The sequence below is a fragment of the Populus alba genome, chromosome 17 (assembly GCF_005239225.2).
Source record: "Populus alba chromosome 17, ASM523922v2, whole genome shotgun sequence".
NCBI lineage: Eukaryota > Viridiplantae > Streptophyta > Magnoliopsida > Malpighiales > Salicaceae > Populus > Populus alba.
Genome location: NC_133300.1, coordinates 13,357,486 through 13,377,593, shown reverse-complemented (window position 1 = coordinate 13,377,593; position 20,108 = coordinate 13,357,486). Strand labels below are relative to the sequence as shown.

Genomic DNA, 20,108 nt, shown 5'->3' with positions numbered 1-20,108 from the left:
GATTTTTATGGATTTGTCTTCTATGGAGCTAGTTCTTGTCTCATGATTTAGATCACTAGTTTCGAAGATTAGCTTGAGTTGACTTTTTTTTTTTAATCTAATTTCATCATTAAGCATCATTTTATTGATTGTGGATTTAACTTTTGTGATTTTTATGGATTTGCTTTTTATGAAGTTAGTCCCTGTCTCATAACTTAGATCACTAATTTTGAAGATTAGTATGAGTTGACTTCAAATTGTTTTAGGATTTTTTTTTTAAATTTTATCATTAAGCATTGAGATAGTTGAGGATTCAATTTAATGATTTTTTTTCACTTTTCTTTTTATAAAATCATCCCGATCTCATGTCCAGAGTTATGGGCTTAATGAGTTACTTGGGTTGACTGAGGCCTTTTATTCATTATCGAATTGTATTGTGTTGGATTTAAGTTTTATTGTTTTATTTAATTTTTTTTTTTTATAAAATTATCATTATCTTAATCTCATGACTAAATTATATATTTATGTTGGTAAATTGCCTAAGTTAGATTTTTTATTCTTTTTTTAATTTGATTGTCATTTAACATTTAATTTTTTCATTTTACTTTATATAAAATTATCATATTCTGAAAACCTTAAAAAAATATTAAAAGAAAATCTTTTCATAATATTAACAAATATTTATTTAATTTAATATCATTATCTATTTTTTAATTATATTATCAAACTATCCGCACCTATTGAATCAAAATCAGTTAATGACATTAATCTCATATTTTTCTTGCTTCTTATCCCTCAACATTTTTATTTTATTTTATTAGATTGAGTAAAAATTGACCCCGCCGCTTCCCAGCCCGCGGCGCAGAGCATTTCTATAACAGTCAGAGAAACGAAGAAACACATTGTAGTGTCCAGTTGTTCACAAGTACTCCATCCTTCACTGGAACTAATATAAATTACGCCACGGAAGCAAACTATAATTCACGAGTACAGAAGGTTGAGCCTTCTAATTTGCACTAGGATTTTCATAGAAAATCGAAGGGTAAAGCAACTGATCGATCATAGACAACAGGGCTCTGTGAATTATTGCAGTTACCAATCTGCCATGGAAGCACAAATACGGGCATACATAAAAAGCACACAGTATTACACGCTCACAGTAAGTAACAGATGATTAAAGGTCGTCGGCGACAGTCCCCAGCCCTTCTCTATGAAACAACTGACCTGAGCAGGAACAGGAAGCAATGTTGTTGAAGTCTAGAAGAGATTGTGAGGGTTGGTTACAGCTTCAGGGCAAATATAGGGTAGCCTATCCCTTCTCTTCCACATTTGCTCAGTCCACAAGAAACAATCCAAGCCTGGTAAGACAACTGTTAGAGAAAAAAAAGGCCGTCAATTGTTGAATTTTCTGGATAGGAAAAGCATGTAAAATACCTTACAAGTCAGTAGCATCTAATTTCTCAACAGAAAACGCATGCTCTTCCATGCCCGCACAACCACAGACACTGCATATCGTCTTACAGGTTGTTACTTTGTTGTTCATGGCAAATCGAAGATGTCTCTTTGACAACAGTCAAAACCCCCCCAGAATTTTATCTCAGTTCCTTTCTAACAAAGAGTAAATTACTCAGTAAAGGAGGGTACCTGCATGTACTCTGACTCACTCCAGCTCAGAAACCTCCTCGGAATCAGACAATGGTAAGAGAGTGCATATTCCAAGAACATGTCCATTGAGGCACACATAATATTCAATGCAGTCGTCATAGGCACCCAGTCTGCAGCTGGCACTCTGTGGAATCATTTCAGCTTGCTGCATGCTCCACAGCTTCGCTTTGCAATAAGGACACACCTCGGTTGGGTGAAGCTGGGCCCCCCTTTTAATCAGCATTTTCCGGACCTTTGACATTGAGAATGACTTAAAAATCCCTCGGAAAAATCCGACATCCCCTTCATCCCCTTGGTCAAGATGTTCGCAGGGGTCAGACACATACAATACATCTGTCCTGCACTGTGGCAAAAGAAAGCTCTTCCCTGACGTCCTAGAAAACCGAGTCCTATAAACAAAATGACCAGGAATGTGAACATTATTAAACAGGCCACCCTTGGTACATCCTGAGCAGTAAATAAGCAGCTTCCCAAGTGCCCTCCAATTCCCATCAACGCTGTGACTTCCACTGGACTGCAGATCAAGCATCATCTTTGGAGCCCTTGCTCGGCAAAATGCCTTCCACAATACTCGCTTGGCAAGATCATCAAACCACTTGCATACACACGAAAGAGTAGCTATCAGCTTAGGGTTCCAGTTCAGCTGTTGAAACACTAAAAAAATCACATCTTCACTTAGATGCCCTTTTATGCATTGACAGCTGGAGGAGTGTACGCAACGATATTGCTTTGTTAAAATCATTGTCTCCACCTAGTAAGGTAGTAATATATGATAACAAATATAATCAGTACTTGTTGTACATTCCTATCAAGATCAACACAGTTAAAAGTCAACAGTTATAGCATTTGACGATCAAATTTGTCAAGTTGAAAACAAAGGTCAGGTGGATTTCTATTGGAGAAACAACTGTTTGACTGTGCAATTCAGGGGCATGAAGCTGAAGGAAGAAAATAGCACTGGAACACGGGGCAAAGTGAACCTGTAAAGACTAGATCCATATGTTGTTTATATGTATAATATAATAGTAAGAAATGTATATTAAATACCATTCATATCATAGTCATGGGAGTGAATACGGTTCACTTATGGAGTCATATATACCTACAAATTAACCATTCAAATCATCTATTCTCATTCAATAACAAGAATGAGTGCCAGCAATAATGACGTTAAGTCAAGAAAATTCATGAACTGTGATCTTAATGAATAAATCTACTATCTCCAGCTATAATTAATCTAGAAGTTAAACGGAAAAAAAAATGTAAAATTGAAAGCACACAGCATCATAATCTTCAACGGAACCACAAAAGATACAATTGCAACAAACTTTAGTTGAAAAACGAAATCCTATCAAACAAAGTCCAACGTTAATCTATATGCGAGTACAAATACAACCTTCTGAGCTACATATGCATTGCTCAGTATAAAAGAACTCCAGCGCTTCTGTTCGAAAGTGCGCATGCCTTAAAAATGTTTAACATTTTATAGAAACTTGCCACGGTACAAGTTGACACTTAATCCTAATCATTAAAAGCTTCAAAACTTGTTTAAGTTCCATCAACTCAAGCATCACATAGCAAACTACAACAACGATTTTCTCAATGCATGTGAGCTACCCTCCAAAACTTAGATCCACAAGAACCCTTTATCAAATTGCAAGCCACTTAAACCAAAAAAATAAAAATAAAAATACAATCACTTAATCTAAGAAAAATCCACTTCACATATTCACTTGAGTATGCAAAAGCAGCACTTGAGGTTGAAGAGCTAAAAAAGACCCTAGCCCACATCAAAATCAAACTAGAAAAAGCAAAGAAGTTGAAACTTAAAAAGTGGATAGGATCGTAATTAAAATCACATAAAAAACCCAAAATTTCCTACCTCAGCAAAACAAGTATCCTCTTCTCATACCCTAAAAAACCCTAAAAAACCAAATTTACACCAAAAAAATGAAGCAAAGATTAGGCTTTTTGTGAAGAACTGGTTTAAAAAAAAAACACTTCACCAAAAAAAGCCGGAAACTGTGACCACTTACATGCACATAAACACCTTGAGACGTATTCCGGTCCAAAGTGAGAAATAACGCACTCCAGAGAGAGGAGTATGGAGAGTAAAGGAAATGCAGAGATTGGAGCGAGAGACAGAGAGAGCAGACGGCTTTCTTGAGGCTGCATATAGGAGAAGAAAATAGTTTTATATTTCTTGAACAGATACGGTTACGTGCTTATTTTTATTTTCAAATCAAAACCATTCATATTTCGCCACGCAAGAGTATAAAGAGCAAGTGTTAGAAGCTCATTGGTGGTTGTTTGGGAAAGAGTGACAGTCAAGTGGATAAGTAGAGCCCATACTTATGGGGTATTTTTAAAATTTGAGGGAAATGAAATGCCAAGAGCACTACAACTACTACACACTGTCCACAGGAGAAAGATTCTAAAGCCCCCACATTTTTCCACGTGTCAGGTGTAGATTTTTTCACAGCATATTTATTATTGGATTGATGACCACTGTCTGTGTGCCTCTTTGGCATCCTTTGATTGGGTATATTTCCACGTTTCAAATTCTGTTCGAGATTCTCTATGGTTGCTGTTTGAGGCTTTGAGCTGGTTTGTCGTTTCTTTGTTTTTCAAGTAATTTTTATTAAAAAATATATAAATAATATTTTATTTTTATTTTTATTTTTTATTTATATTAAAATTTTAAAAAATCTAAAATATTAAAAAAAATTATTTTAAGTATTAAAATTTCAAATTTTGGGCAAACATCCCGTGCTAAACTTTTTTAGAGACAGATTAAAATTATACTTCATACAACATTTCTAAAAAACTTATGTTTTATATACTGTTTTTAAATTTCTTTTATAAAATTAATATTTTTATATTTTTTTTTATCTAAACCACAATATTTAAAATTTTATTAAACCTCAACTAATCTAGTAAAGCCGGAATGACTCACCAAAAGATAAAACTTTTTCAGTGATAGTCTACTGACTATTTTATTCACAAAACTCAAATTCAAGATCTTATTTTAAAAAAAAAAACAAAATCAAATTACTTAAACTAACTATTTTTTTTTAATATATTAATATTAAAAATACATTTTAAAAAATAAAAAAAATATTTTTTAAAATAATCATCATTACTTTTCTTAATAAGCTATTAATAAATTATAAATGAATGTGGAAATTGATTGATATTATAGTGATGATGTTGCTGACAACATTTGCTGACAAAACATACATGGATTTTGCTGACAACATTTGCACTTGTTTGAAGGCTAAACCTATTTGCAAGCATGATTTTACATGATGGATGGCTTGTCTGCAACGAAGTTGTTGATTAGAAACATTTTTTATTTTTTATTTTAAATTCAATTCCTAATAAAGTTGCATGATATTTGGTGGTGCTATAATGTTGAGGCAAATAACATCGATAATAAATACTTTTTAATTATTTGTTGAATGTCATAAATAATGTGTTAGCCTGTTATTAGCTACTTAAAATAGAATTACTTGATGTGATGGTATTTCTTCTTGCTCGATGAGTTGTGCTAAAGGCAGATGTGCCATGCCAACCACTCGCTGAAATGGGCGCAGCATATTTAACCAGGGCCCCGTTTCATTATGTCCTGGATTCTCATCACCCTGCCATTTAAATTGATATGAAGTATAAAACACTCCCATTAATGAAAAATTCAAAAGAAATTCAAGGATAATGCAAATCAAAGGCTGGTATTGAGCAGGATTCTATGAACACAGAAGATGTTGCAAAAGCACAGCAACGATTCTATGAACCGGAAGGTTTATAGACATTATCACTCCACAGAAGTAGTTTGGGAGAGCATCTGGTCTGCCCTCTGTAAACACATCATAATAACAAATGGAATCAACGGATTGAGGATGAATTTAATCACAGAGAAACATGAAATCCCACGAAATACAGATCACGCATCACATTTAACAAGAGGGATCTTAACACGCATGATAAATTATGGAAGGATGAAAAATCATGTCATGCAGCTTTCTTTTGCAAGTCAAACTACACGAGGATACTTGTTTCATTCTTCACAAATAGAATCCAATCATATTAGGTACAAATTTGAAAAGAGAAGATGCATACACTCTGTATATTAGGCATGTCAAGATCAATACTCATAGGACTTTCCGTCCAATTCTATATCCAAGCAATCTAATGTCAACCGAAGCAATCGTTTTTACAGTTCCACAACTCATAAGCTTGTTAACCACACTTATCAGTGCAAGCTTGGTCTTATTTTCCTACCAATCCTTTGAAAAACCAATGGACTGTTAATGACCAAGCATTCACTTAGACTTAATTGTTTTTTAGAAATTTTTTCTTATTTTTAGTTTAGCAGTCATTTCCAATTCAGGAAGCAGCATTTGCAGAGGGTTTGCCATCTTGCAGGGAGATTACCGTCTCGAAAGCACCCACCAAGGCCTTAACCTTACTTTTCCTTGTCTCTACAAGTTTGCTTGCTGTTTCTTCTATGACATTATTAAACAGACCCTGCGCATCTTTCTTTCCATGAACATCTTGATGCCTCAAAACAAATTTTCCTGAATCATGTTTGCTGTCAATCACATCATCATCAGCTCCTCTCCTCTTGAAGCTTCTTCGGCCATCAGCTTTGAGATTTTGGTTATCCCCCAACACTCTTCCTCGCCTGAACTTCAACCTCCTTGGACTATTATTCTCAGACAGAATATCAATCACCCTTCCCCTCCTGAATCGTAATTTCACAGGGTTGCCATCTTTGTCCTCAGAAAGAACCATCCCAGACTTTCTATTCCTCCCTCTGTGTTCTGCTTCCAAAGTCTCTGTCTCTTCAATGCACTCGGTTTCATCGTATTCAGAGGAAGTGTCATCTTCTGCTTCTGTCACAGTGTACTCAGATTCGTCTTCATCTTTCTCACTATGGGACATGGAGGAGAGAGATTTTGGGAGGGATGGAGACTTCAGTGAAGACAGCAGAGGTGGTGATGCCTCGACAGAAACATTCTCATTGTGATCAGACTCCACATATTTGTTGTCAGCTCTCATCTTGATGACATACAATGTTTTCTCCTGGATCGTGTCACCGTTGGATTCTTTAAGTTTGCCATCGGGTTGAACAGGATCGGCATTCTTATGGGAATTCTTATTCTTGTGCTGCTTGGCATTAATTTCTTTAGCCTGAGGCGTGAGTTTCAAGCTCCTATTCTTCTTTGAATTCAGACATGCAATTCTAATAGGAGAAGGTTTACTGGACAATGAAGCTCGTGGGGATGTTAGTCCTCTAGCAACACCACTGACTGACCTTCTAGGAGAAAATGAAGCCCTTGGGGATGCTTGTAAATTCTTTGCAACTGTTTTGGAGGACCCTGTATGCCGTTCGATCTTGATGTCGCCTTTTCTTCTGGCACCAAAAACTCTTGAAGCATCAGGAGAAGATGATTTTGGATTCAAAGTACTAGCGTATTTTGCAGATAATTTTACTTCTTTAGCTTTCGACAACACTTGTTTCATAGAGACCCCTGGTTTTTCAGAAGATGATGCCAAATCCTGCTTGGTGATGCTTGGGGATGAATTGACCTCTGAATCCTTCTTTCTCCCAACAGCTCTTGTCTTTGTCTTCACCCAAATTTCACTTGACCCTGAACCTTGGCCGCCATCTGATTTAGTTGATGATTTGATTTTTGAACTCTCCTTCCTCCGCACAGCTGATGTCTTCTTCCTCATCCAAATCTCACTTGGCCCTGAACCTTGGCTGTCAGCTGATTTAGTTGACACTTCTTGTGTCAATGTCATTTTCTTGAACAGAACTTCACTTGAAACTGGACTTCGGCCATCAAATGATTTTGTCAGAGGCAACCCGGCTGATGATTTTTTCTTGGCCAGAACTTCTCTTGAAACTGGACTTCGGCCATCAAATGATTTTGTCAGAGGCAACCCAGCTGATGATTTTTTCTTGGCCAGAACTTCTCTTGAAACTAGACTTTGGCCATCAAATGATTTTGCCAGAGGTAATCCAGCTGATGATTCTTTCTTGGCCAGAGCTTCTCTTAACATCGAACTTTGGCTGTCAAAAGACCTTGCTAATAAACCTGCTGGCATCATCCTCTTAGTCAGGACTTCTTTTAACAGTGGAGTTTGGCTGACAACTGATTTGGTTGACACTTCTCGCTTGATGATCTCAGGACTATTAGCACTGGGGGATTTGGAATTGGGACTAGATTTGACCTTAACCACTGATGTACTGTAGTCCTCTGCCTGAGACTCTGCCAAACTTTGGTCATCTGGTAGTTTCTTTATAATCCTTCTTGGAAAGGAACGCCTTGCCTTCTCTTCAAATGCATGTTTCCTCCCATATTTACAGAAATCATGACATGAACCAGTAGAAGCTCGAAGATAGTGAGGAAGAATCTCCTTGCTTGTATCCGGCAAACTTGATTTTCCCATTGAATTTCTTTTTGAATTACCTCTATCTGCCTCAGCTATTGTTGGGGTCACTGCTAGACTGATGCTTGGCTCAGCCATAAGATACACACAAGATGAAGAGAACAAAAGTGTAGAAAACGCAACCCTGCCAACAAAGAACATCCAGTTATGATGGTATAGTTTGAATGCATTATCTAGAGAGAAAAAAAAAATGGTATTATCCAAAATCTTATTCTAATATTATAACCAGGAAGAGAACTCACAAAAATCTAATCTGATATCACGCGGAGTGAAAAACTTTGGACTGGAGAAATCTCAATCTTCAACCTGGAAAGTAAACAACAATCCATTTATGTTTTGAGATCAATGTAAATTTCTTGTAAACCACAGAAAATGATATGAATACCCCACATGAATAGTGAAACAATAAGGGGTACTATAATAATGATTTTACAAATTTCAAGAGAGATAAGCAGAAGAACCACAGACATCACTTATTTTATTTTCTGAACTTCAAAGAATTCAAAAGCTCGAATTCTACCAATTAACATGCTTCGATTGGTTATGTTTGAATTGTTTTACATATCAGACACCAACAATGTAAAGAAATCAACTTTGACACTGTTTTGAAGGATATAATCTTTTCGAGGATTGGATCAAACAGAGTAATCAAGAACTTCCAAAGCTTAAAATGAGATAGCAGAGCACCACACAATCTCATAATAGGAAAAACAATATAAATAAAGAACATAAACAAATAGATAAATGGAATCACTTTATTATCCAAGAATGAGAATTTTAACACAAAATCAATCTAATTCAATTCTATGCTATTCCAAACATCCTGGAAACCAAAATAAACCATCCACAGCACCAAAAGCATACTCACATATGGATTCTCTTATTCATTTAAACTAACTGACAACTGTTAAATACATTAAAACTGAGATCTTTCAATTTCTCAAACCTACTAACAACAATATTCTTCAACATGCTATTTTCATAGCTACACTAACTGTTTAACAAGGAGACGAAACAATGTCAATATAACATGCATTTCTATTCATTTTTTACCACATACATTAACAAGAATGAGAATTACAATAAAAGTAATCAAACCATAACACACCAATCAAATCCAAATGAAGCTCTCAACCAACATATCACCAAAATCCTAAAAGTTCATGCCACCAAATTACAAACAAAGATACAATCCAATAATTCACTAAACTAAAAAAGAAAAGAAAATAAAAAACCCCACATTAAAGCAGGATTTTTGTAACAGAAGACACAAATAAAAGAGAGAAAATAAGAACAGAAACGCACCAAGAACAGGCTTTTTCTCAAAAACCCATGATCAAAACACCATTTCCAAAGGAACCCTTTTTTGCAAAACAAAAACCCATCTCGAATTTTTCTAAAAAAAGGAACTTTAATATAGAAACAAAAGCAATACGAAAAGCTTAAATAAAGAAACGTAACAAGAAGGGAAGTTAGTTGTGTTTTTTTACATACCTGTTGAGAGAAACTGTATATAAAACAAGGGAAATGCAAGTGAAATGAGAATTTGGTCAGTTTTATTTCTTTAATGGTTTGGGGTTGAGAGATCATGCAAGCAACTATGTTTCGTTTTCAGGTTTTGGTATTTGGTATTGGTGGGCTAAGGCTTCATCTCTCTGTCTGCAATATTATGCGGTTGTTGCCATTATATTTCTACATGTCTATGAGAGAGAGAGAGGGAGAGAGAAGCGTGTTGCACTATATTATAATTATACCGCCTTTTGCCTTCTCTTTTGGGTTTTTATTTTACTTCCAGACCTAGCCAAAGTCAAAGATGGAGTTTTTGGGAAGATTTACGAACTTATTTTGGTGGTTAATTTGGAAAAATTATTGAACTTATTGTATCAATGGAAATTAGGCCTAAATTAATCAAGTTTCTCACAATTAAAATGGAATTTCATATTATATTAAAATTTTCAATTACTTTTTAAATTAATAGGTTCTTGTGGTTTTATTTCTTAAGGTTTGGCCAACCTATTTTGAAACATAAAAAAATAAAAATATATTTGGTTTTAAAAAATAAGAGACATAAAAGATAAATGTATTTTTAAAATAATTTTTTATATTTTTAAAACAGAAAATAAACATGTTTCATCTATCCTCACTATAGTCTTTTTTATTCTCAATACAATAATTAAATGCTATTTTAATTCGTTAATTTTAAAGAAATTGATTGTTAATAACTCAATAATTTAAATTTCAAACGTTTGGAACCGGTTACCAATTTTACATTACCAACTTAAAAAAAAAAAAAAAAAAGCTTTAGACCAGTAACTCACAAGTAGTATGGTATGGAGATAACATACAAATTTTAAAATTAAATTTTTTTTTAATTTTTTTCATACTTAATTAAAATTAATTACTACAATTAATATTTTAAAGAGTCTGTTTGAGAGTGTAATTGCAGTTGTTTTTCATTTAAAAACACATCAAAATAATATATTTTTTTATTTTTAAAAAATTAATTTTGATATCAGCATATCAAAATGAACTAAAAATATCAAAAAATATTAAATTGAAGAAAAAAAATAAAAATTTTAATTTTTTTAAAATATATTTTTAAAACATAAAAATAAACAAGACAAAAGTGTATTCTCAGGACATACTTTAGTTTTTTTCATTTTTTTTTTTATGGCGGAACCATTTAATTTTATCTTCTTTCATTTTTTAAGAAAAGAGGAAGGGTTATATATACCTTATTGGCGAACATTCACCTCGTTTTAAATAATTCTTAAAATAATTAATCGTTTTAAAGTATATTATATTTAATTCTCATTTTGGATATTTTGCAATCTATTTTAATATTTTAGATAATAATAGTAAAATTTTCAAAGTTTGATACCTCTGTTTCTATGAGAATAGTATTGGACTTTCATTTATGTAAATTTTCTGTCATTTTTCTGTCATCTCTAATTTAAAGAATGTCCTTTTTCTAAGATGAAGACATTCGACCCCTGTAATTTCTATAGAAATTTTAAATTAATGAAGATAAATTGAATTTATAGAATGTCTTTTTTCTTCAAATTTAGATGGAAATTTATTACAATGCGCAACTAATGCCATTTAATAAATTGAATTATTAAAATTATATTTATTTTTTAAAAAGTTAAATAGTTAAATTCAAAAGTTAAAAGAAAATTATGTTAGACTTTTTTTTAAAATTATGTGCTCATATAATAAATACTTGTGGTTTTCAATTTTCACGTATATTCTCTTTAATATTATATTAACATGTACTAAAAGTTTTTGGGATTTTACTATCACAGTGAATGCCAAGGTTTTTTTTTTTTTTTTTTTCCCCGAGTACTCAAAATTTTTAGGGTTTTTTTTTTAGTTTTAAATATATTTTTAATCCTTTAACATTGAATTGATTAAAAATTTAGTTTAATATTTTTTAATTTTTTTTTTATAAAATTATCAAAGATTTCATAATTTGGATAACAAATTTGATAAGTTAACTCGAATTGATTTAAGTTCATCTAATATATTGTTATTTTAATATTTTAAAAAAAGATATTTTCTTAATTGTTTTAATCAAACTATATTTTTTATTAATTATTCGGGATTTCTTTAGATTTTTTAACTTAATTAAATCACATCAGATCAGTTTCCATATAGTTTTTTTAAAATTTTTCTATTAAAAAATACATTAATAAGATCTTAATATTTTATATATAAAAAAATGATTTGAATCGCAATATAACATAAAAAAAATTCTAATTGACAAGAAATAATTAAGGAGGGGAAATCACTTTACCCTCCTCAAATGTTACAGTTCGTTAAAACAGTAATATATATAATTTGATTTTTTTCTTTTGTTAATCACATAAGCGAGCTGTAATTTTCAATTCTTAGATTAAAAACAATCAAAATATAAAAAGGTTTTTTGTAATTATAAAAGAAGTCGGTTATTAATATTTTATATACAATATTTTGCACGTAAAAGCATAGTTTTAAAATCCGATTTGATCTGGGGGGTTGATTTGGGACCTGACTAATCCGGGACTGGAATCGGACTAGGTTAAAGAAAAAATATATGAAGAAAAAACCCGGTGTGACCCGGTGGGTTGACCTAGTCAAAAACCCAATTGCAACTCGTTGATTTTTTTAAAAAAATATGTTATTTTAATTAATTTTTTAAAAAATTAACTTGAATGACCCGATGACCTGATCAAAATTCGGGTCTTGAACTGAATCGGCTACCAGCCCGGCTCTAAAAACTATGCATATAAGATTTAATTGTCCAAATTAAAAAAATGGCAATCAACAGACATTGGATAATCTACAGTTTATTTTGTGGAGGTCGGTTGTAAAGATATTGTTGACTTTTTTAAATGGTTCCTTCCATCAGTTAATAATATCATTTCTTAATCACTTCTCAGACTTGGATTCTGTGAGATATGCTTTTTTTTATATGTGGGAAAGGATAACTTTAAAGAAGCAGTGCCTTGCCCATGTGGGCCATTGGCCAAATCACAAAATGAGCAACTTCTGATTTGGCTACCAAATGTTGAAAAAGTGTGCATAGGTTGTTCTACCGATTTTTTTTAAAAAAATTAATAATATATTAAAATAATATTTTTTTTTTATTTTTAAAAAATTATTTTAACATCAACACATTAAATCAATCTAAAAATATATAAAAATTTAAATTTAAATAAAAAAATTCAAAATTTAATCGGAATAAGTTCGACCTGTGTATTTTGGTTAGTATTTGTGTTTTTATTGCAATTATTTTTTATTTTTTAAAAAGTTTTTTTTTTAAAATATTATTTTTAATATCAATATATTAAAATAATTTAAAAACACACAAAAAAAATTAATTTGAAACAAAAATATTTTTAGTGCCATAAAAAAAACTATGATAGAACTATTCTCTAATAAACCATGTTTGCTTGATAATAAAAAAGTTTTGATATCATATTAAAAAATTAATTTAATTTAATAATTTAAATGTTAGATAAAATCTTATTTATATTATTCTTTAATAAAATTAATTAAACACAAACGCTGCCTTGTACTATAAGTTTGGAATTTAAGATTAATTGTTCGTGAAACCTAGAATTAGTTAAGCTGAATTCCAATTTATATACTTTGTGTCTTGTCGACGTCATCACTATATCAAGATTTTTGGAGATGCGAATATAATGGTCTGGTTATGATTATGATGATGCATGAATTGATCAGCAGAAAGGTTGGGTGCCTATATGATTTGGTTTGCATGAGAATTAAGATTTCATGATGGCAGGTATCCTATGCACCCTAAATTAATTATCATTCTTCTATAAAGTAAACAGTTTTATAAAAAAAATTATTATTTTTTTTAAAAAATTAATGTAAGAAAATCAATTCAATTAAAAAGTTAAGCTAAGCTGGTAGATAATGTATTAAAAAATGATTTATATTATTTTATAATACAATCTCAAAGTTTCTTGAAATTTGTAAATACTTATATTATTTTATGCTTAATTTTTATCAAATAAATAATGATTGTGAGATTTAAATTTTTTAACACTTGGTTATCAAGATTTTATTACCATATAAAAGAATCAATTCGACCTAAAAGTTTAAGTTATTAGGTAAGATATTAAGATATTATTTATATTATTATATAAAAATTAGTAATTTTTTAAAATAAAAAAATATTATTTTAATATATTTTTAAATTAAAAATATTTTTAAAAAACATCAACTACTATATTTCTAAACTCTCGTAGACTTAAAATATCCTATTTCAACTAGTGTAATATTGTCATTGCCATTAGATTCTCCCCTAATCAATCTACAATAAGTTATAATTTCATACAATATTGTCCAGCTAAGTCGTCGGCAAGTTTTTGGCTTGCTGCTGTTTCTCATGCTCAAAAAGAAAAGAAAATATAAAAATCTGCAGTGCTTTATGGCTGACATTTCACAGACTTAAAGGCTGGACAAATGGCTTTTCCAAGATAAAGCCCCTCGTAGCTACCCTTCCTTCGCGGGGGAAGTAATGTTGCTTGAACGTTCTCTAAGAAGTGTAAAGTATGAAAAGAAGATGATATTTGCATCAGAACATGGAGGCATGCCCTAAAGTTGCTGTCAAAGTCACGACCCAAATGGAAGAAAAAAGAGGAAAGAGACAATTGAGTAATAGTAAAAGTCACTTTGGATTCTCTCTAGCTCTCTCATGGTCCATGACACCCATGTTTTAGCTTTCAAGATCTAGCTAGCTAGCAATCATCTTCTTCTATTGCTGCGGTGTTCATCTCGAAGAAAAGTTTCTCTCTGAAAAGTTCTGTGCCCCACGAAAATGGAAAACAATTCTCTGTTTGTTTATACGTTTATCAATGAGTGGCTTGCACGAGCGTGTACGCTCAGGCCTGCTGAGAACGAAATTTCAACACAGCTGGTGTGGTATAGTTTTTAGTTGAGGAGAGGGTGACCCTCCAACCAGAATATAGGTTTTAAAGTATTTATGATGAACAGTGATCCTTTCCGTATTTGATTTTCTGGTTGAACAAGTGCCAGGAATCCATGCACAAGAGTGGACGTTTCCTCTCCAGAACCGGCAAGATTTTGTTTTCAAAGCTGTTCATCGAGTCATCTTCCTTGAATGCTGGACCCATGGAAATATATTATTAGAAGTTTATACTTGAAATTCAACATGGTAAGTAGCTAGAACTTAGAAAAGGGTTAATTAATGGTTGTTTACGAGCTTCAACTGTAGTAGGCCCAAGCTTTTAATATATGACCCCAAAGGTGTGGTAGAAGGCCATTCAAGGCAAGGCGAGGTTATTAATTTTGAGGAACATGAAAGATTGATTCCCCGACAAGTAATTTCCACCTTTGCGGAAGATGCAAGTGATTGACACACACGAAGCTTCTAAATGGATAACATATAAATTGCTTAGGAGCTCCTTTCACTAGAAATGAAGGACAGAAACAGTGCGAACAGGCAAGTTCAAGGAAGATGCAAAGTTTTGTTCTTTAAGGAGGGAGTTTGCAATATTCTTGGTTAATTAGTCCATGAACATTTGTCTTGGTGGGAAACTCACTCTCATCCTCCGAATTTCTTAATGATTTGGTAATTGATCATTTCTCAGTTGTGTTATTGTCACTAACATGAGAAGATGCTAAGCCTGGTTTAGAGTATCGAACCAGCCAACCTTCGCAATTTCTCAGGCAGTCAGTTTAAATCTCATGTGTTTGGTAATATAATGCGTGTTTTTTAATTAAAAATACATGTAAATGATGTTTGTTTCAGATTTTTTTATATATATTTTTTATATTAACACTTTAAAGATATCAATTTAATGTTTTTTCAAGTGAAAAAAACACTTTGAAAAATAAATTGTAACACAAAAACAAATACCCACAAGAGAGGAAGCACAATCATTAGCTGAGGAGACTTTTAGGAATTACTGAGACTACAATTTTTACTCATTGCATATATGGCAAGTTAAAGCTGTAGATAACAAATAGAAACCTGTTTGATGGAGGCATAATCTGCTTTTAATAACGAAGTACTCGCAGAACAAGGCTATTTCTACAATTGATCCTTTTGAATATCGTATCATTTAAAACATCTGCAAATAGGGACATCAAAACCATATATTTTGTTACTCTATTAGGATTCTAGGACAGATGATTTATTGAGAACTTGATATACATGTAAGTGAATTTAAGGTGGTGAAACTGATTGGCTAAATTTATGTTTCATGCAGTTTTCTTCCTGCCTGAGACAGTCTTCTTCACTGCTCCCACTGAGACTAAAAACTGATCAAGAGATGATAAGGTCTTCATGTCATCTGGTGGGAAGTAACTGGCTGCCTTGCCCATAATTGATGTAAATAGAAGAGAAAGTGAAGGTCGGGTAACATAACGCTCTCCCAAGAGGTCATCTAGGAATGCAAATGCAGCTAAAAATTCAGACCTGCCTGCGTTTATTGGAGCAGCAAAATGAGCAGGAATTATCCTCTTGAATTTCCAGTCTCGGACAATACTATCAATCCAATCCCTGACCTGCAGTATTAACAAGCACGAGAACGGTCATATTTTAGAAAAAAGCTGAACGTACTGAAATTGAAAACACTTATGCGGACTTTAGTTGCTCTGGTAGGTTGATAATTCCAATGAATTTCATCATATGTTTGTTCTTTGGTTGGATAGTACTAATCGTGGTATACCATAACCAGACAGATGATGGTCTGTTGTTGTTCACTTTTTAGGCCTACAGAATCATCTTAGCCCAGCTATAAGAGCTCTAATATTGCATCATAGCCGTTTCTTTACCTTTTCGGGAACTTTGCTGAAGACCAAAGTCCTCACAATGGGTGAAACAATCAACTTTTGTGACATCTGAGCAAAGCTAGCATTAGGTTCCAATAGATTAGAAGGACCAAGAAACAAGATCTGGAGGACCATTCTTTCCCAACCTGCACCAAGAACTTGATTTCAATGTGATGCATACACACTCTCACCCTCAGACTGCATGCAACACCATATTCGGTTTCCGTGTTGGAAGTGGGATTCAAATACTAACCTTTTTGCCGGCTCATCTGGTTATCAACAACTGGTTCCTGAGGGACTTCCTTTCCTTTACTAAGAATTTTTACAGCCAAGCCATTCTTTGCTGATGCTAGCAAGGATTCTTTGCCAATACATTCAGGTGGCATTCTTGGCACAAAAATCACAGCATCTGTTACCAGTAGTGATCTTGAACGCTTGTGATAGAAAGCTACCTCGACATACGGTCCAATTCCTGAGATAATACACAACAAATTTGTTCGAATTGTCGTTAAATGAAGTTTAATTCATTGCATGTGCAATCTACATTACCAACTTCAGGCGAGCTTAGGACTTTCTGTTCAATCTCATCAGCCCAAGGGGTAGACATATCCTCATCAGTCAAGGTTTTGGCACGAAAAATTCCAAAGAACTCAAGTGGCAAATTCAGGGGCCAGCTCCATTGCCTTGGTGCCACCCATATTTGGGCCCGTGGAAATTTTCTTGAAAATGGGCCAACAAAGATTTTATGTTCATAAGCAAATGTAGGCAGGACAATGTATTCGACTGGAGCTCCCAACTCCTTCAAAAGCTGGCAGAGTAAGACCTCTCATCAAAATGTGGCCAATTTTGCTTAAGGGGATACATTAAATAACCAAATAATGACTATTAGACATAACTGACTTCCCTTCAGTTGTTTCTTATTTCCATCAAGCATGAAGACAACTTAATAGTGATAAATTCTGAGGTTTTAGGAGCACATGTCGCCATTTTTCTTTTATTTTGAATTTTGAGGTAGGAAATAGAAGCACTTCCTTTCACAAGGATGTACTTTCCTACTGTCAAGTAATCAATGTCTTGACATGAACTAGCATCCAACAGTTGGTTTTCATGTAGGAAAAGCAAACAAAGAACAGATCTCCTGCAACAGGTTCATCTGGAATAGAAGTGAGGACCAATAGCCAATTCTAATAATTTTGCACTTCCTACTTCCTACATATATCATATACAACTGTATAGTTGATAAAATAAAATAAAATTATAACTTAAGGCAAGGGTAAGCCATTTTGGTTTGCTATCTACGAGTAAAAGTGGTTTTATTGGATAGTCCTAGAAAAGACAGATCAGTTTTGCCCCTAATAGTGGGTAACCCAATACCAGACTTGAAGATGCAATCAATGGCACATGGCACTGTCCTTGAATGAACTTGCAATAATGAGCATAGAAAATAAAGTAACAAAAATACATTTCCTGCGTTACAGAAACAGACTAAAATCCACATACACTCAAATCCTACATGCAACAAAATAAGACTGACAGTATCTAGTTAAAGAGTAAAAAAAGGTACACAAGGTATAACCTGAATACACTCCTCTGTTGGAGCAATGGGTGCGTGGACCCATAATCCTCCAGATTTGAGTTTGATGACTGTCATTCGAATGTTTGTTGATACACTGCTGAAGCCTAATGCTTGTTCTTGTTCGAATAGCCATATACAACTCTTCACAGCCTAAGGCATAAAACAGAAGAAAAGGGGGGAACACTTAGTGTAATGAACAGACCTTCTAGCTACAGCTTATATTAGCATACAAAAGAATTGTGTCTTTTACAATTCTTATGTTTCCCATGCATATCAAATACAACTCTTGCTCTATTTTCTGGACTATTTTAATACGAGCTAAAGACCATTTCTTTTTCCCATACTGATAGAATTTCATCAAGTGGGGATTGAAATGGAGGACCTCACTATGAAGGAAGTTCTGCTCCACCAATTCATCCAGAGCTGCTTCCCAGTTTAAGAAGACATATAACAATAAAACAGAACATTTTACTTTACATATGTATCCATCTTTTAGGCTGACTTCTTTGGTCTCATAATTCATATTCAGCCATGGAAAGGAGCTCCAGCATTCAGGGGTTTGGTGATCTAAATTGCACTATCCAATATGTTATTGGTTTCCAATTCCAAATGCACAATATAGAAATTCAGGAAATTTTATTTGTATTTCAGTTCCTTGAGGACAGTATAAAGTGATTTCAGGTGTCTGATTTTATATTAAGTTTTTTATAGAGAATAAGGCAAACCGTTATAGGGTTCTTGGAGACCACAACGTAGATAGAACCCAAAGGCTCTACAAGGGGAAAAAAAGTGCTGAAAAAGCATCCTTGTTTGAAAGCTTTTTATGCCGCCATTGTTCTGGGTGTTTCAAACACGACATTTTCGAAGTATCTTATTGAAGAGCTTTCATGATTTTCTAATGGTATGTGAAGAAGTAGTATCTTCAACCACATATTGAAATTGAAACAGCCTACTGTATAAAGCATCGAATTCAGTAGACGGTAAAAAAGTCTTCGATTTCTTCATCTAAAAGACATTTCTACGTGACCTCATAGATCAAGATTCCTTATATTTTCCTTAAGAAAACATTAATATTGGGAAAACATATTAACTGAGAAGAAGTTTCCAATCTGCTCATTCCACTTCACAAGTTTTTGTTAGTGTAAAAACTTGAAACACAGCAAATATGAAAAACAAAGCCCTATCATAATTTTTATCACAGACAGAACACCTGCTACAATGATGCTTCACCTAATTAAAGTTAGCAATGTGTACAACAATGCAGCACGAAATATAAGCCCTTCATGCAAGCAAAAACATCAACCTCCACTAATTTGCTCATCAACAATTAAAGAGCAGAAACCAGATTATAAAACAAACAGTGACATGATGATGTAATTTATCTCTCCTAATAGGTACATGAAGTCTATAAGATGCCAAATACAAGAGACTGCGAGGGATAAAACCAGAAGACAGACAAGTTTGTAAATATGCATAGCAAAGGAAAATTAAGCATTATTCTTGACCAAAATCCTTAGCAACCAAAGTTACCGATCATTAAATTTTATTTAGGCCAAGTTGAAGATAAAGAAAGTTACCTCAGTCCTTATAGTGCGCCTATTAAGGAAAGGACCAAGAGGGAAAGGAAACCCAGTAAAGTTTAGGTAAAACCTGCCACCACCGCCGCCGCCGCTGCTAGTGCTAGTTGTGGTAGGGGTGTTACTTGCAGCAGCAACCACCAAGCTGAAGCTCTCTGGTCTCCTGTTTCTGGGTTTTAACTGAAAAGGAACACCCTTCAAGGACCCACCAAAAAAACTAGAACTTGAGTCTTTTAAAGTGGTTGGATTCTGTAGGACTGTGGATTTTGGGCAAGAAATGGTAATGGCTGCCACCATTTTTCTTGAAACGGTGTCAGATTTTACCAGAGCATAGATGCTTCAAAAGGTTGTAGGGGGTGTCCATAGAGTTAACAGAATCCATAGTTGGAATTTCCCCCGCTATGTTTGCGACACGTGTTAGATTTTCCTACATGTAATTTTCTAGAAATTTATTGTGGGCGGGGAAAAAAGGGGCAATGGAATGGAAATTATTGGTTGATTTATAATATGTTTTTTTTTTTTAAAAAAAAAATATATATATATAT

The 20,108-nt window shown here is 33.4% G+C and overlaps 3 protein-coding genes across 7 annotated transcripts; all 3 read right to left on the bottom strand.

Annotated features, from left to right (window-relative positions):
• Window positions 1-915: 915 nt before the first annotated feature.
• On the bottom strand, window positions 916-3,837 carry LOC118049557 (EID1-like F-box protein 2). 4 transcript variants are annotated; one of them, XR_004687717.2, is made up of 5 exons: window positions 3,681-3,824; window positions 3,527-3,567; window positions 1,624-2,395; window positions 1,414-1,484; window positions 916-1,337 (listed from the first exon to the last, which is right to left on the bottom strand). XR_004687717.2 is itself a non-coding variant. In XM_035059589.2 (4 exons), the coding sequence occupies exon 3, from the start codon at window positions 2,384-2,386 to the stop codon at window positions 1,640-1,642; it is 747 nt and encodes a 248-aa protein (XP_034915480.1). In that variant the 5' UTR covers window positions 2,387-2,395; window positions 3,527-3,567; window positions 3,681-3,824; the 3' UTR covers window positions 916-1,349; window positions 1,624-1,639. The 4 variants fall into 4 exon arrangements, 2 of the variants coding, with proteins under 2 accessions (XP_034915480.1, XP_034915482.1); XR_012168279.1 differs by having other exon boundaries at window positions 1,419-1,484; XM_035059589.2 differs by lacking the exon at window positions 1,414-1,484 and having other exon boundaries at window positions 916-1,349.
• Window positions 3,838-5,664: 1,827 nt separating this feature from the next.
• LOC118049556 (uncharacterized) lies at window positions 5,665-9,860 on the bottom strand. Of its 2 annotated transcripts, none has more exons than XM_035059587.2 (3): window positions 9,598-9,860; window positions 8,346-8,409; window positions 5,665-8,227 (listed from the first exon to the last, which is right to left on the bottom strand). In XM_035059587.2, the coding sequence occupies exon 3, from the start codon at window positions 8,179-8,181 to the stop codon at window positions 6,031-6,033; it is 2,151 nt and encodes a 716-aa protein (XP_034915478.1). In that variant the 5' UTR covers window positions 8,182-8,227; window positions 8,346-8,409; window positions 9,598-9,860; the 3' UTR covers window positions 5,665-6,030. The 2 variants fall into 2 exon arrangements, with proteins under 2 accessions (XP_034915478.1, XP_034915479.1); XM_035059588.2 differs by lacking the exon at window positions 9,598-9,860 and adding an exon at window positions 9,409-9,523.
• Window positions 9,861-15,571: 5,711 nt separating this feature from the next.
• On the bottom strand, window positions 15,572-19,916 carry LOC118049555 (uncharacterized). Its single transcript, XM_035059586.2, has 6 exons — window positions 19,564-19,916; window positions 17,987-18,136; window positions 16,960-17,218; window positions 16,664-16,882; window positions 16,414-16,556; window positions 15,572-16,143 (listed from the first exon to the last, which is right to left on the bottom strand). Exons 1-6 carry the CDS (start codon window positions 19,858-19,860, stop codon window positions 15,838-15,840), a joined length of 1,374 nt encoding a protein of 457 aa, XP_034915477.1. The 5' UTR covers window positions 19,861-19,916; the 3' UTR covers window positions 15,572-15,837.
• Between the last annotated feature and the right edge of the window lie 192 nt (window positions 19,917-20,108).

What these genes read in the sequence shown, in the direction of transcription:
- LOC118049557 (XM_035059591.2), bottom strand. Translation starts at nt 2,386, where the DNA reads ATGATTTTAACAAAGCAATATCGTTGCGTACACTCCTCCAGCTGTCAA.
- LOC118049556 (XM_035059587.2), bottom strand. Translation starts at nt 8,181, where the DNA reads ATGGCTGAGCCAAGCATCAGTCTAGCAGTGACCCCAACAATAGCTGAG.
- LOC118049555 (XM_035059586.2), bottom strand. Translation starts at nt 19,860, where the DNA reads ATGGTGGCAGCCATTACCATTTCTTGCCCAAAATCCACAGTCCTACAG. An exon ending in CAACAGAGGAGTGTATTCAG is followed by an intron (nt 17,219 to 17,986) that starts GTTATACCTTGT and finishes TTACTCTGCCAG; the next exon opens with CTTTTGAAGGAGTTGGGAGC. An exon ending in CCAGATGAGCCGGCAAAAAG is followed by an intron (nt 16,557 to 16,663) that starts GTTAGTATTTGA and finishes TTCTTGGTGCAG; the next exon opens with GTTGGGAAAGAATGGTCCTC.